We start from the raw sequence: 12,873 nt of genomic DNA, 5'->3' as shown, positions 1-12,873 counted from the left end.
TACTTATCACCAGGGGCTGAATACTTATCACCGGGGCCGAATACTTATCACCGCGGGCTGAATACTTATCACCGGGGGCTGAATATTTATGACCAGGGGCTGAATACTTATCACCAGGAGCTGAATACTTATCACCGGGGCTGAATACTAATCACTGGGGGCTGAATACTTATCACCAGGGGATGAATACTCATCACCAGGGGCTGAATACTTATCACCAGGGGCTGAATACTTATCACCAGGGGCTGAATACTTATCACCAGGGACTGAATACTTATCACCAAGGGCTGAATACTCATCACCAGGGGCTGAATATTTATCACCAGGGGCTGAATACTTATCACCAGGGGCTGAATACTTATCACCGGGGGCTGAATACTTATCACCGGGGGCCGAATACTTATCACCGGGGGCTATTTTTCCTGTTTAATAAATATCAAGATGTTTTTTTCTGTCAAGATGGTTGGCTGTGAATCCAGATTTTAGGAATGTATCTCAGCCATGGTCTAGTGGTTAGGGGATGCCTAGTAGGAGCCAAGAAGGATTTAATATCAACATTACATATTAACTCTCTTAGTCACAAACATAGGGTATTGCAGTTGTAATACCATGTTGTGGCATTAGGTGGAAAGCAGATTGGGGCATCCCGGTGTTACTGAGGTAGACTCCTGAAGGATTAACTAGAAGGATAACTGAAGAAAACTATTTAGTATTGACCTGTCCACCGGGCCATTACGTATAGAGCCTGGGTATTCTACACAATGCCAAATACCCTTGGGGATTTTTGAATATGATTTGTGACAAACTCTTACATTAGTTTAGTCAGTTTATCAGTTTAACATTGAGTTTACCTGACTGTTAGTGGGAGATCAGTACTCATCCGATGTCAGCGAAAGCTTTAAATTTAGGTTTTGCATCATTAGTGTAGTAACCTGTAAAGCAATAGCCTGAGATTAGATTCCCTAACTGGAAACTTAAAACTTGGTTGTTCTATGTTATTATAGTACATATGGTATTTAATGCCCCCTTAGCAGAACTTTAAGGTCATTTTATTCTCCATTAGTATAGCAGTTAGTATACCCAATTTAGAAGTCACCTATACAGTAGTATCTTGGTGGCTCAGTACTGCAAATTGCAAACTCACCATTTACTTTTACTTGACAGAGCTCTGTCAGTCCCCTAGAATTTCCAGAGACACCCCCCCCCCCCTGAGGGCAGTACATGAGCTTAGCAGTATCAGAGGTGCAAGCAGGTATCGCAGTTAGAAGGACACACATCTAGATTATAGATCCGACCTTACAGATATAGACACCAGCTATGATAAGGGCACAATAATCTTGCAAGGAAGGAAGTAGAAGGCTGGGCTAAAAAAAAGGCTGGTTCATTCAAGGAAACGGGTGGAAAAACCAGGAGAACAGGAAGTGAGAACTGGAGGACCAGGAATTTAGCCAAGGTTCAGCACAGGAGCTGTCCAGAGAGCTGCAGAGCACAGATCATAGAGCTGCAACCGGGAAGTCCGATCTCTGGGCTCAGGTCCTGACTGTGATTAAGCAGCTTTGTGTTCTATGTGGAGACAGAGAGGAATGGGATGTATTAGAGTGATGCCCTATGAGAAAAGGCACCAGCCTAAGTGGACGAAAGTGCTTTTTTATATATCAGGTCAATTTATTTTCTGTCCAAAGTTACTTTCTAATGTAAAGATTTATTAAAAAAATGTCCATAAGGAGCTCTGTAAAATATTGTCATTAGTTACATATCGCAACATTGAAGCGAGATGTAAATTGGTTGTATAAAGTCAAGGAGGCGGAGAGTTTAACACTGATGTTAAACTGAGAGTAAATGATTGACATTAGTAATGATGGAAATAAATAACTGATATACAATATATAATATAAAACATTTCTGCTAAATTGTGTTTTTCCTCATCTTAATGTATTTTGTTTTTCTCTTATTCTTTAGTGCCAAAACCCAGTAAACCTAAGGGACCTCTGTGCCCGAGCTGCCTGCAACCAAACATTTTAAAGAAATGTGAAAGTAAAGAGAAAGTAAGATGCCTAAACAAGGGAGACAAATGTTTTACATTTTCTGGCATTTTCGAGAAACCAGGTAAATCATCTTAAACCGATGTTTGAAACATAAGGGGGCACATTTACTTACCTGTCGCGATCCAGCGGCGCGTTCTCCGACGAGGATTTGGGTCTTCCAGCGACTCACTGAGGTTGTGAGTCCGATGTCCACCAGGTGTCGCTGCTGCGCCGAGGTCCGCCGGAGTTCACCATCCTATTCCGGGTGCATGTAAGTGTGCTATTTTTTTAAATAGCGCAATTTTTCCAAATCCATCGGGTTTTCCGATGGCCACACCTCCCGTTTTCTGTCAACGGCAAACCGGCGCCGATGCGACACAATCTGATCGCGTGTGCCAAAAATCCAGGGCAATTCGGCGCAAAATGGTAAAATTCAGAAAACCCAGCGGAAAAAAGCAATTTGGACCCCTAGTAAATGTGCCCCAAGGTCTTTATCCAGGGAAGAGGGAGTGGGGCACATAAGTTCTGACAGTTTATAATTGCTGTGATAGCAGAGCTGAGAATGTTATATGCATCTCATGGATCTCATCATCTCTGATCTGTCTCTCTCTCTTTCTCTCTTCCTATGTGTCAGATACTAGTACAAGAAGCTAAATGAAAGTGTATATAAACCCTGTACCCTGATAATCTAAGCACATTGTCAGCACACAGCATCTCACAGCACAGAGGGATCATGAAGTGTCTGCTCAGAGAGTCTCCGCTCACACTCTGGAATCTTACACTGACCATCACTGAGTGATAGGAGCTAAAACAGCCATTAAACCAACATCGATCATGGGCGTTAACATCATGGTGGGAGGGGTAGGGGGAGCCGAAACTATATCCAGACTTAAACCTCTGATTTATTGTTTCTAATGTGTACGTTAGAGAACATCTACAATTTAAGGGGATTGATATTTCATTTTTCCCACCATTTACAATAAAACGTGGCTTATTTAGTGCCAGGTTTATAGCGTGCCCTGCTTCCCCTTTCTATAGGCAGTTACTTAGCAATAACAGTGTATTATGTGCAGTGTACTGTGTAGTGTGCAGGGGGCGCCAGATTCATGTATTGTGTGGCACATTCCTCATGAATCTGGCCCCTCCTGCACTGCTCCCACAGACTGGACCAACTTGGTGCACATTTAAAATAGGAAGTGCAACACAATTCTGTCGGACTTGTGTCAGACAGTCCAATTGTGCACCAGAACCACCCTTTCAGTGCAGAATTTGGTGTCCCGTTGGGTATAGTGTAGCCACGACACAAATGTGCGGACACTTTATAAATACATATACAAGCAGTTTGCACTAAGAAGAATGTGAAAAGTCTGACAAAAACTTGGTTCAGGGGCTTTAATAAATGTCGGTCGATGAGTAGAGCGAATGCAGGAGGGTCCGACTGCTCCATCCATTGGGAATACACATTTATTATTATTACAGGTATCCCCCCCCCCCCAGGTAACTTAAGTACTTGCTCTTACAATACAACTTTATCGTAGTACGTTGTGGGGTTGTTGCATATGATTCAGACCTTGTTGGTGGCAGGCTCCTGTTCCGATAACTCACAACTGCCCCTAACTGACCCCCGGAGCAGGTAACTTCACACTGCAGGGTTTTTTTACAATATGTAGATCAGATTTGTCAGGCTCCATGCACACTACATGTGCTGCTCTCCAGCTCCATCCATGCTCCACAGAAAGCTATAATATGGGTCTACTAACACGTTGCGACAGTATTTTACAGAGCTCCTCATGGACATTTCCAATAAAGCTTTACATTCGGAAGTCATTTCGGACAGAAAATAAATTGACCTGATATATAAATAAGCACGTTCATCTACTTATGCTGGTGCCTTTTCTCATGGAGCATCACTCTACTACATCCCATTCCTCTCTGTCTCCACAGAGATCACAAAGCTGCTAATTCACAGTCAGCCCAGAGACCGGTCTTCCCGGATGCAGCTCTACGATCTGAGCTCTGCAGCTCTCTGGACAGCTCCTGTGCTGAATCTTCGCACTTCCTAGCTCCTGTGCTGAATCTTCGCACTTCCTAGCTCCTGTGCTGAATCTTCGCACTTCCTAGCTCCTGTGCTGAATCTTGGCCTAATACTGGTCCTCCTGTTCTCACTTCCTGTTCTCTTGGTCCCCCCCCCACCTTTCCTTGAATGAACCTTTTTAAGCCCAGCCTTGTACTTCCTTCCTTGCAAGATTATTGTGCCCTTATCCCAGCTGGTGTCTATATCTGTAAGGCCAGATCATGGCAGGTAACTTCACACTGCAGGATTTTGCTTCCAGTGGTTAATCGGTGTGCAAATTCCAATCATGCATGGGACAGATGACTCATACGCGAATCTGTGGAAACGCCGCTGTGTGCATGAGCCCATAGACAGGGATGTGAAAATGTATTTAGGAGACATTCACTTTCTACCACCTTATGCATATGACGGAAGTGAGGGGGAGCACTGTCTGCCTGTTTTGGGATTGACAAGTGTTACATGACGTCCTATCAACTGAGAGGAATGCACAAAGTCACGGAAGTACGACAGTGGTTGACAATATAAATGGCACTGGATCGGGGATAATAATCTGATCACTGGGGGTCTAACTGCATGGACCCAAGTGATGAAGGGAACTGTATCAATAAGTAACAAAACATGTATCTTCATCTAATATCTATGGGAGTATTGGACATTCACGTATCTCCAACACTCTCATTCCTTGGTGGAGATTTATCAGAAGTGTCAGAGGTGGTTGCCCATAGAAACTAATCAGAGCTCAGCTTTCATTTTATAAACAGCTGTGGGAAAATGGAAGCTGAGCTTCCAATGGGTAACTACAACGGATCTGCTCTTAGACACTTCGGATAAATCTCTCGCATTGTCTCTAGAAGTGCCAGAGATATCCGAGCGCTGGGCCTGGCATTAGAACTCCCATAGACATTGATAGAAGCGACAGAGCATTGTACCTGGTGCGTCGTATATTGAGGACAGGACCTTTTCTTGTGATTGATGGGGGCAGATTATCAGTTATTGATGACAAATATGATTTTTCTTTAATAGATAATACAATAAACAATTACACAATCCGGGGATGCGCATCCTCCATGCACTGCCGGCTGGACGCGGGGAAGCTGGTGGGGGTCAGAGTATTGCAGGTGGGTGTTTTCGAATGCAAATATCCAGAAGAACTTCGCAAAGATGGAAAGAAGGACATGGAATAAGATCTCCGGGAATCCATCAGCGATTATAATGTAGAAGTCGCTTCAGTCTGAGAAGGAAGAGGAGAAGGAGGAGGAGAAGGAGGAGGAGAAGGAGGAGGAGAAGGAGGAGAGTCACATGAGGGAAGACAGAAGAAATTAATTAGGGACAAAGCTTCTTAAATTTGCTTGTAGTTTAGATTTATAGACAGATTGATAAAAGTTCTAGATGATTCCAAGTACACCAGGAGAAAAAAATAGGAAGATCATTTCAATGTTTATGTTTCCATTTTAAAGCAATAAAATGTAATCAAATTTCTTTTTTATTATTAGCCAAAGTTTCCTTGCAATAAAAAGATAATGAAGAGATTCCCTCGTGTCCTGATTTCTTCCATAATCATCAGACAAACTTCAAAGTGCAAAAACTGTACAAGCAAAGATCTGAATCCACATATGAAATTCCCTATAGTGCACATCTAAGGCTGGAGCACATGGGGGGCTTTTAGGATATTAGGGTGCTGATTGCCCGTTTTCATTCCTCATCGTGATGTAATAGTAACAGATTATGAAATATTGGGCCACATTTATCACTTTTGTGCGCCTAAGTGTAGTAGTTGCGCCTATATACTGTCGCACTGTTTTCCAGAATTATCACCATCTGTGATAAGTTAATTTCCTGCCTCTTATTAATCACTTTACTATAACACAGTTTCGGCGCAATGTTAGATTCAGGCAGTTACATGTGATCCTGCTACAAGCTCCTCTCTGCTTCTCCCACAGCCCAGAATGCAGATAACACTCACAGCAGCACCCAGGTGTGTGACACCCTGCACCCAGTGACCTCCTCAGCAGCACCCAGGTGTGTGACACCCAGCACCCAGTCACCTCCTCAGCAGCACCCAGGTGTGTGACACCCAGCACCCAGTCACCTCCTCAGCAGGGGCTTCTCCTGGAGGGGATCCCCAGTGCTGGTCTCCTGCTGCACCCCTGTAATTCTGCACAGTATCCCCCTCAGACACACTGGTGATACTGTGCAGAATTACATGGGGGACACTTGTCTGTAGTATCTGCAACATTCTGCAAACTTCTGCAAAGTTCTCTCCTCTCTTGCTCTGAGCTCAGGATTCTGCAGAATGTTTTGTAAATAGAAGGTGATGAACTGTAAATAGAGTCTGCAGCTCCTGTCTGTAATGTATCTCATGTCTGTATTATATGTTCTAGTGTCTGGCTGAGCTTTGCTGCTAGAAATGAGCTGTTCTGCACAGGGGCTCAGTGCTTTCTTCTCAGATAACGCCACCTTCGGGCTGGAGTGTTTTTGCGCCCTTTTTTGCACATAAATAAAAACGTTGCAAGTGATGAATATTATTAGGCGCAGCAAAACATCTGGATTGGTAAGATAGATGAGGGAAAGCTGGTTATTTTTGCTGCATGGCTAGTTTGGCGTTTAATCGCAAAAATGGCGCAAAAATGGTGCGCCTGAATGAAAAGGCGCAAAAATAACAGAAAAAACGAGTGATACATGTGGCTCATTGTTGTTTCTGATGTGAAATTCTGATGGTTATGACAAATAACATGGGGGGTGAAGGCACTTGAAGATTTCAAATATATAGCAAGCCTGCACAGCTAATCGGGTAATACAAAAAATCTATCTAGAAACGGCCAACACACTAAAGTGTCAAACTGAACATGCAAGAAAAGCCAAGAGAAGTGTGTATAGGCCAAAAAATATTTACAAATCTTTATTAATTCTTGACACCTCACATAACAAACAATTTAAAAACACCTAAAACGTACATATGTACATATATCTTAGACCCATGTATTAAGATCACAATAGATCCCTATACAACACATCACCCAAATGGACTGTAGAAATGTTGTCCAAAAAGTCCCTATCAGAAAGATAATTGGATGGGAGTGAGAGTAAATACATCCAAAGAAGGTTAGAAAAATACATATATAATTTCCCTTCCAAACAATAAGCATATGGTGCTAAAGGAACAATCGGCACACTCAGTGAAAGATGATTTGATCAAAGGTACATATTTACCCATTCAGGCAAGATTGAAATGAGCAGAGCATGCATGGAGGGTGATGTGGGCAAAATACCCCACGCGTTTCGTCGCAAACTGCGACTTCCTCAGGGGTCCCTATTGTTTTGTCGGACTTCCGTCCGCCATATATACATATGTGGTCCCCCCCAGGGTGGATATCTGACCAATAGCGTACCTTAGATAGATGCCGCACCTGTGTGGTGTTAGCAACAGAGCGCACATTATCATACGTGGCATGTGTCTAGCACGCCTCTCGCGAGAGTAGTAAGCGGTCACGTGAGTAGTCACGTGACCGGCATCAAGTCGCGCGAGACTTGAAGGCCGGCGAGATGGTACAAGTGAATGACAAGTCGCGCGAGACTTGTAAGCCGGCGAGGTAGTACAAGTAAATGACAGGTCGCGCGAGACTTGTGAGCCGGCGAGGTAGCGCATGCATGCAAGTCTCTGCTGACTTAGTTCTTGTAGTCCTGTTTAGTTATGCGCTAGCGCCCGTAGTTATTTGAATCTATGGGGAAGAACAAAGGTACTACAAATTGTAAGCGGTCTCTAATACATTTGCGTTACCACCCTGTCGCAGTTTGCGACGAAACACGTGGGGTATTTTGCCCACATCACCCTCCATGCATGCTCTGCTCATTTCAATCTTGCCTGAATGGGTAAATATGTACCTTTGATCAAATCATCTTTCACTGAGTGTGCCGATTGTTCCTTTAGCACCATATGCTTATTGTTTGGAAGGGAAATTATATATGTATTTTTCTAACCTTCTTTGGATGTATTTACTCTCACTCCCATCCAATTATCTTTCTGATAGGGACTTTTTGGACAACATTTCTACAGTCCATTTGGGTGATGTGTTGTATAGGGATCTATTGTGATCTTAATACATGGGTCTAAGATATATGTACATATGTACGTTTTAGGTGTTTTTAAATTGTTTGTTATGTGAGGTGTCAAGAATTAATAAAGATTTGTAAATATTTTTTGGCCTATACACACTTCTCTTGGCTTTTCTTGCATGTTCAGTTTGACACTTTAGTGTGTTGGCCGTTTCTAGATAGATTTTTTGTATTACCCGATTAGCTGTGCAGGCTTGCTATATATTTGAGCACATTCTCCCAGGCCCCTCCTGTCCATAGGGACCTTTTTCTAAAAAGCCTTTTGCACGCTACACTTTATTAAACTATTTTGCTACAGACAATACTACCATCCATGGATCTCAAAACCCGGGAGTCATTCTGGTCGAGCCAGATAGGCTCCCTCTTTGATACCCCCAATACTGTCAAAAACACTAATGAATTCCAAAGTATCACCAAAGAGCTTACTGAAGCGCATAAAGTTCTGACCAAAACATATTGGAACATTAGGAGTTTGGAGGAGTACATCAAATTGAATCTTGTCCCTAGAGGCCTAAGGGTCCAAATTTTTCCCTCATGGGAGGTTGAGGAGGATTTTAAACTCATCTGGGAAAGGGGCCTAGCGCAGTGCTCTCATATCATTATGCATATGCTGCTAACACATGACAAGGAACTGATGGCACGAACTCGAGAACAGATTAAGAGTCTAGAAATTAAACTAAACTCATTTGATCAGACTACTTTGGTACAACCCTTTAAGATTGAATTGAAAGAAATCATTGACAAACTGGAAAGAGATGTATTACAGGGCAAACGAACTAAAATGTCAAGGGACAAGACAGATTATGACAAAAGTCGGGCTTACCACTGGAATCACACAAGCAATCGCAGAAGGGTATACAGGGGCCCCCCGAAGGCATCAGCTGCACAAAACAATTCATCTAGTGATGATTTTTTATCAGGAAGCAGCGACATGGAAACAAGATCAGAAGGGGCAAGCCAAGACCCCATAAATACCAGAAAGAGACGGCCAATACATGGGACCAGGTCCCCCACATACAAGAGGGGCAAGAAACGAACCTAGGTACCTCTTCTGCGACTGCAGGTAACAATACCAACAATCTATGCATCATCAATTTATCGACACATGTTTTAAGTCCTGACGAGACTCGGGTCCTCAGTAAAGGACTCACTTTTTCCCCAATGAATAGACTTGATAAGTTTGAGTTAATAAAGGACATTTTTCTTTTCTGCAGACAATTATCTTTTAAAGTTTTATATCATCAACCATCACTCATCGAGAATTTTCCTGAGGAAGACAGACAAACGTTTAAGGACCTCTTAGACCTACTACAGGAGAATGAACAGCAGGAATGCACAGGTAGGAAACCCTGTCCCCTCCGTGTACCCTCCCAAATTACCCCGAATCTGGGACTAGTCCCGGCGTTACAACTGTTCTACAACCAGGTTGTACGGGACATTGAGGCCCTACCATTAAATAAGAACACCTATGAGAACTTGTCTTATAAGGAAAGGATGGCGATTAGATCTCTGAAAGAAAATCCGGAATTCCTGATTAAAGAGGCGGACAAGGGGGGGAATGTAGCATTATGGCCAACAGAAATGTATATTGAGGAGGCTAGACGCCAGTTAAATAACAACACATACTACACCCCCCTACCATCCGACCCGACTCAGGTCTTTCAGAAAAAACTCGATCAACTGCTAGACGCAGCGTACAACTATGGTATAATAACTAAAAGTGAACATCGGTTTTTGAAGGTACACAACCCTGTGACACCCACTTTTTACATGCTCCCCAAGGTGCATAAATCCCTTATACGTCCCCCCGGAAGACCAATTGTATCTGGGATAGGAGGACTCTGTGAGCGAGCATGCATGTATATAGATTATTTTCTCCAACCAATGGTATTTCAACTTGATTCCTACATCAGGGACTCAGCTGACCTAATTGGGAAGATCGGGGATTTGACCATACCTGAAAACACCTGGATTGTAACACTTGATGTTGAAGCGCTTTATACTAACATAGCGCACCAGGATGGTATCAGAGCTGTAGCCTACTTCCTTGATAAATACTGCACAGGGGACCGTAGACACGATTCCTTCATTTTGGAGCTTCTGGAGTTTGTTCTAAGACAGAGCTATTTCATCTTTGATTTGAAATACTACAGACAGGCCTCTGGAACGGCAATGGGTGCACGTTGCGCGACCTCCTACGCCAACCTATTTTTGGGCTGGTGGGAGGGCGCGCACGTGTACCCATTGGAGTCTTTTACCCAGTATGTGCTTGGGTGGTATAGATTTATTGATGATGTCTTTCTCCTATGGAATGGACCAATAGAAATGTGTAAGGAATTCATTGGTCATCTTAACAATAATGAATTGAATATCTATCTCACTTCACATTTCTCACAGAACAGCATCGACTTTCTGGACCTGAAGATAAGAATACACGATCATCACTTACAGACAGATCTTTACCGGAAGGAAACATCTACAAATGCACTACTACATTATGAAAGTTTTCACCCTCGCCATCTGAAGGACAGCATACCAGTAGGACAGTTTACCCGTATTAAGAGGAATTGCACTACCAATGAAGATTTCCGCAGAAATGCGAGAGAATTGACGGAACGCTTCAGACATAGGGGGTACCCAAAGGGAGTTATCTCCAAGGCATATCTCAGAACTGCACGCAATAGTTGTGCTAACCTTCTGAAGCCACGTGAAAAATCTACAGAATTTAAGTTGGGTGTCATAACTACCTATAACAATCAATGGGGAGACATCAGGAAAGTTCTAGAGAACAACTGGAATATCCTGAGAGCTGAACAACGCTTAAATGCCTGGATCCCTGAAAGGCCGTCCCTAATTGCCAGGAAAGCAAAAAACCTGAAAGACAACTTAACCAGGAGTCATTTTCAACGGAACAAAAAGACTTTGGGTCGTGGGAATAGAATCAGGGGCTCCTATGCATGCGGTGGATGCACGGTCTGCCCCTTGATGTTATCGACTAAACAAGTGACCAATCCCACTAACCATCGATCATTTGACTTACATCACTATATTAACTGCAGGAGTAAAAATGTGGTATATGGTCTCATTTGCCCGTGTGAAAAATTCTATGTGGGTCAGACATCACAAGAATTAAGGAAGAGGATACAGCAACACCTCTCTAGTAACCGGAACGCTACTAAATATTTCAATCAAGGTAAGATCCTCTCCACCGTTGCAACACACTTTAGACTTTACCATGGAGGTGTGACAAACGGAATTAGAGTAGTGGGGTTGGATCTAATACGCAGTAATATACGGGGTGGCGATGTGGTTCCGGAACTCCTGCGGAGGGAGGCGCGTTGGATCTTTAACCTTAATTGTATTGCACCTACAGGCATCAACGAAGATCTCCTCTTCTCAGGATTTTACAAACAAAGATAGGAGCTGCAGAAGCCAATTTTTGGTGAGCATTACTCATTTATTTTTATTTGTATTTTTATAACCTTTTAATAATATTCATATATCTTTACTCTGGCACAACATGCACTTTTCTGGGGTTGAATCCCCTTATAGTCTTGGACCTTTAAGGTCCCCTACTGCACTATTTCAGGACACATTTAGCAATTTGGAATCCTTCTGGTTCCTGTACATACAATTTTGTCACCATTTCACATCTCCACACCTATTAACGGGTACCTCCCCTTCCCCACCCCTTCTCCTTTTTCGTCCTCCCTTGTTTCCCTCTGTCCCTCCCCTCCCCCTCCTCCCCCTCCTCACCTTCCTTCACCTCTTCTTTTTTCCTTCTTATTATACCTTTTTTCTGTTCTGCTCACCACCTTATCGCTTCTCCATGCCATCTTTTTGTTCGTGTATTTCTTGTATATCATAACATCACACACTAATTTTTGACCATGATTCTTATCACAAATTTATATATTTTCTTCAAGAATCACTAACACGGACATATGGAATTGTCAGTTGTACTCATTATGACATCTTGAGTATACTCACCTTTGATCTGCAGACGACTGGAGCCCTCCATCACCTACATTGGGATCTTCCCACATAGGAACCTCATCATTTTTTCAGGGATGCACCCGAACGATAAAAGTATATTACGGCCTACAGAAGGGAATACAGATGAGTAATTAACGACAACTAATAAGAAAAACGGAGAATTAAGAAGAATTTGAAAAGATATACTCCTCAACTACAACCGAATCATAGGATATGAGAACAACTTTCTTGGGACTTGGCCAAAAAGTTGACATTTTTTGATACTTAAGATTTTTTCAAGCCAATCATCTCTGGATATTGGTTATTGTGAAGAGCTCTTGAATGGACTTCTGGGTTTCTATGGTTTATTTGGATGGTACGATCATGCATTATTATCACTTGTCTTATATATATATGATCTGTAAATGTTGACATTGTTGAACCCTTTTGACCCCAGGTAACAACCTTTTTTATTTTTAATTTTCCTCCCCAGGGTGGTAACGCAAATGTATTAGAGACCGCTTACAATTTGTAGTACCTTTGTTCTTCCCCATAGATTCAAATAACTACGGGCGCTAGCGCATAACTAAACAGGACTACAAGAACTAAGTCAGCAGAGACTTGCACGCATGCGCTACCTCGCCGGCTCACAAGTCTCACGCGACTTGTCATTCACTTGTACCATCT

At 42.8% G+C, this 12,873-nt stretch overlaps 1 protein-coding gene and 1 long non-coding RNA gene across 3 annotated transcripts in view; one reads left to right on the top strand and one right to left on the bottom strand.

Annotated features, from left to right (window-relative positions):
- LOC140065313 (phospholipase A2 inhibitor gamma subunit B-like) overlaps window positions 1-5,596 on the top strand; it is a 23,273-nt gene extending 17,677 nt beyond the window's left edge. The window contains exons 4-5 of the mRNA XM_072112909.1: window positions 1,960-2,106; window positions 5,122-5,596. Of these exons, the coding sequence (XP_071969010.1) occupies window positions 1,960-2,106; window positions 5,122-5,282 (308 nt within the window). The 3' untranslated portion in view covers window positions 5,283-5,596. The remainder of the gene's footprint in view (window positions 1-1,959; window positions 2,107-5,121) is intronic.
- Window positions 5,104-12,873, bottom strand: LOC140065314 (uncharacterized). 2 transcript variants are annotated; one of them, XR_011847883.1, is made up of 3 exons: window positions 12,725-12,873; window positions 12,202-12,312; window positions 5,104-5,329 (listed from the first exon to the last, which is right to left on the bottom strand). It is a non-coding gene; the product is annotated as an uncharacterized lncRNA (long non-coding RNA). The 2 variants fall into 2 exon arrangements; XR_011847882.1 differs by having other exon boundaries at window positions 12,713-12,872.

This window comes from Engystomops pustulosus, chromosome 6, assembly GCF_040894005.1.
Source record: "Engystomops pustulosus chromosome 6, aEngPut4.maternal, whole genome shotgun sequence".
In the NCBI taxonomy this organism is placed as follows: domain Eukaryota; kingdom Metazoa; phylum Chordata; class Amphibia; order Anura; family Leptodactylidae; genus Engystomops; species Engystomops pustulosus.
This window is presented reverse-complemented; position numbering and strand designations above follow the sequence as displayed.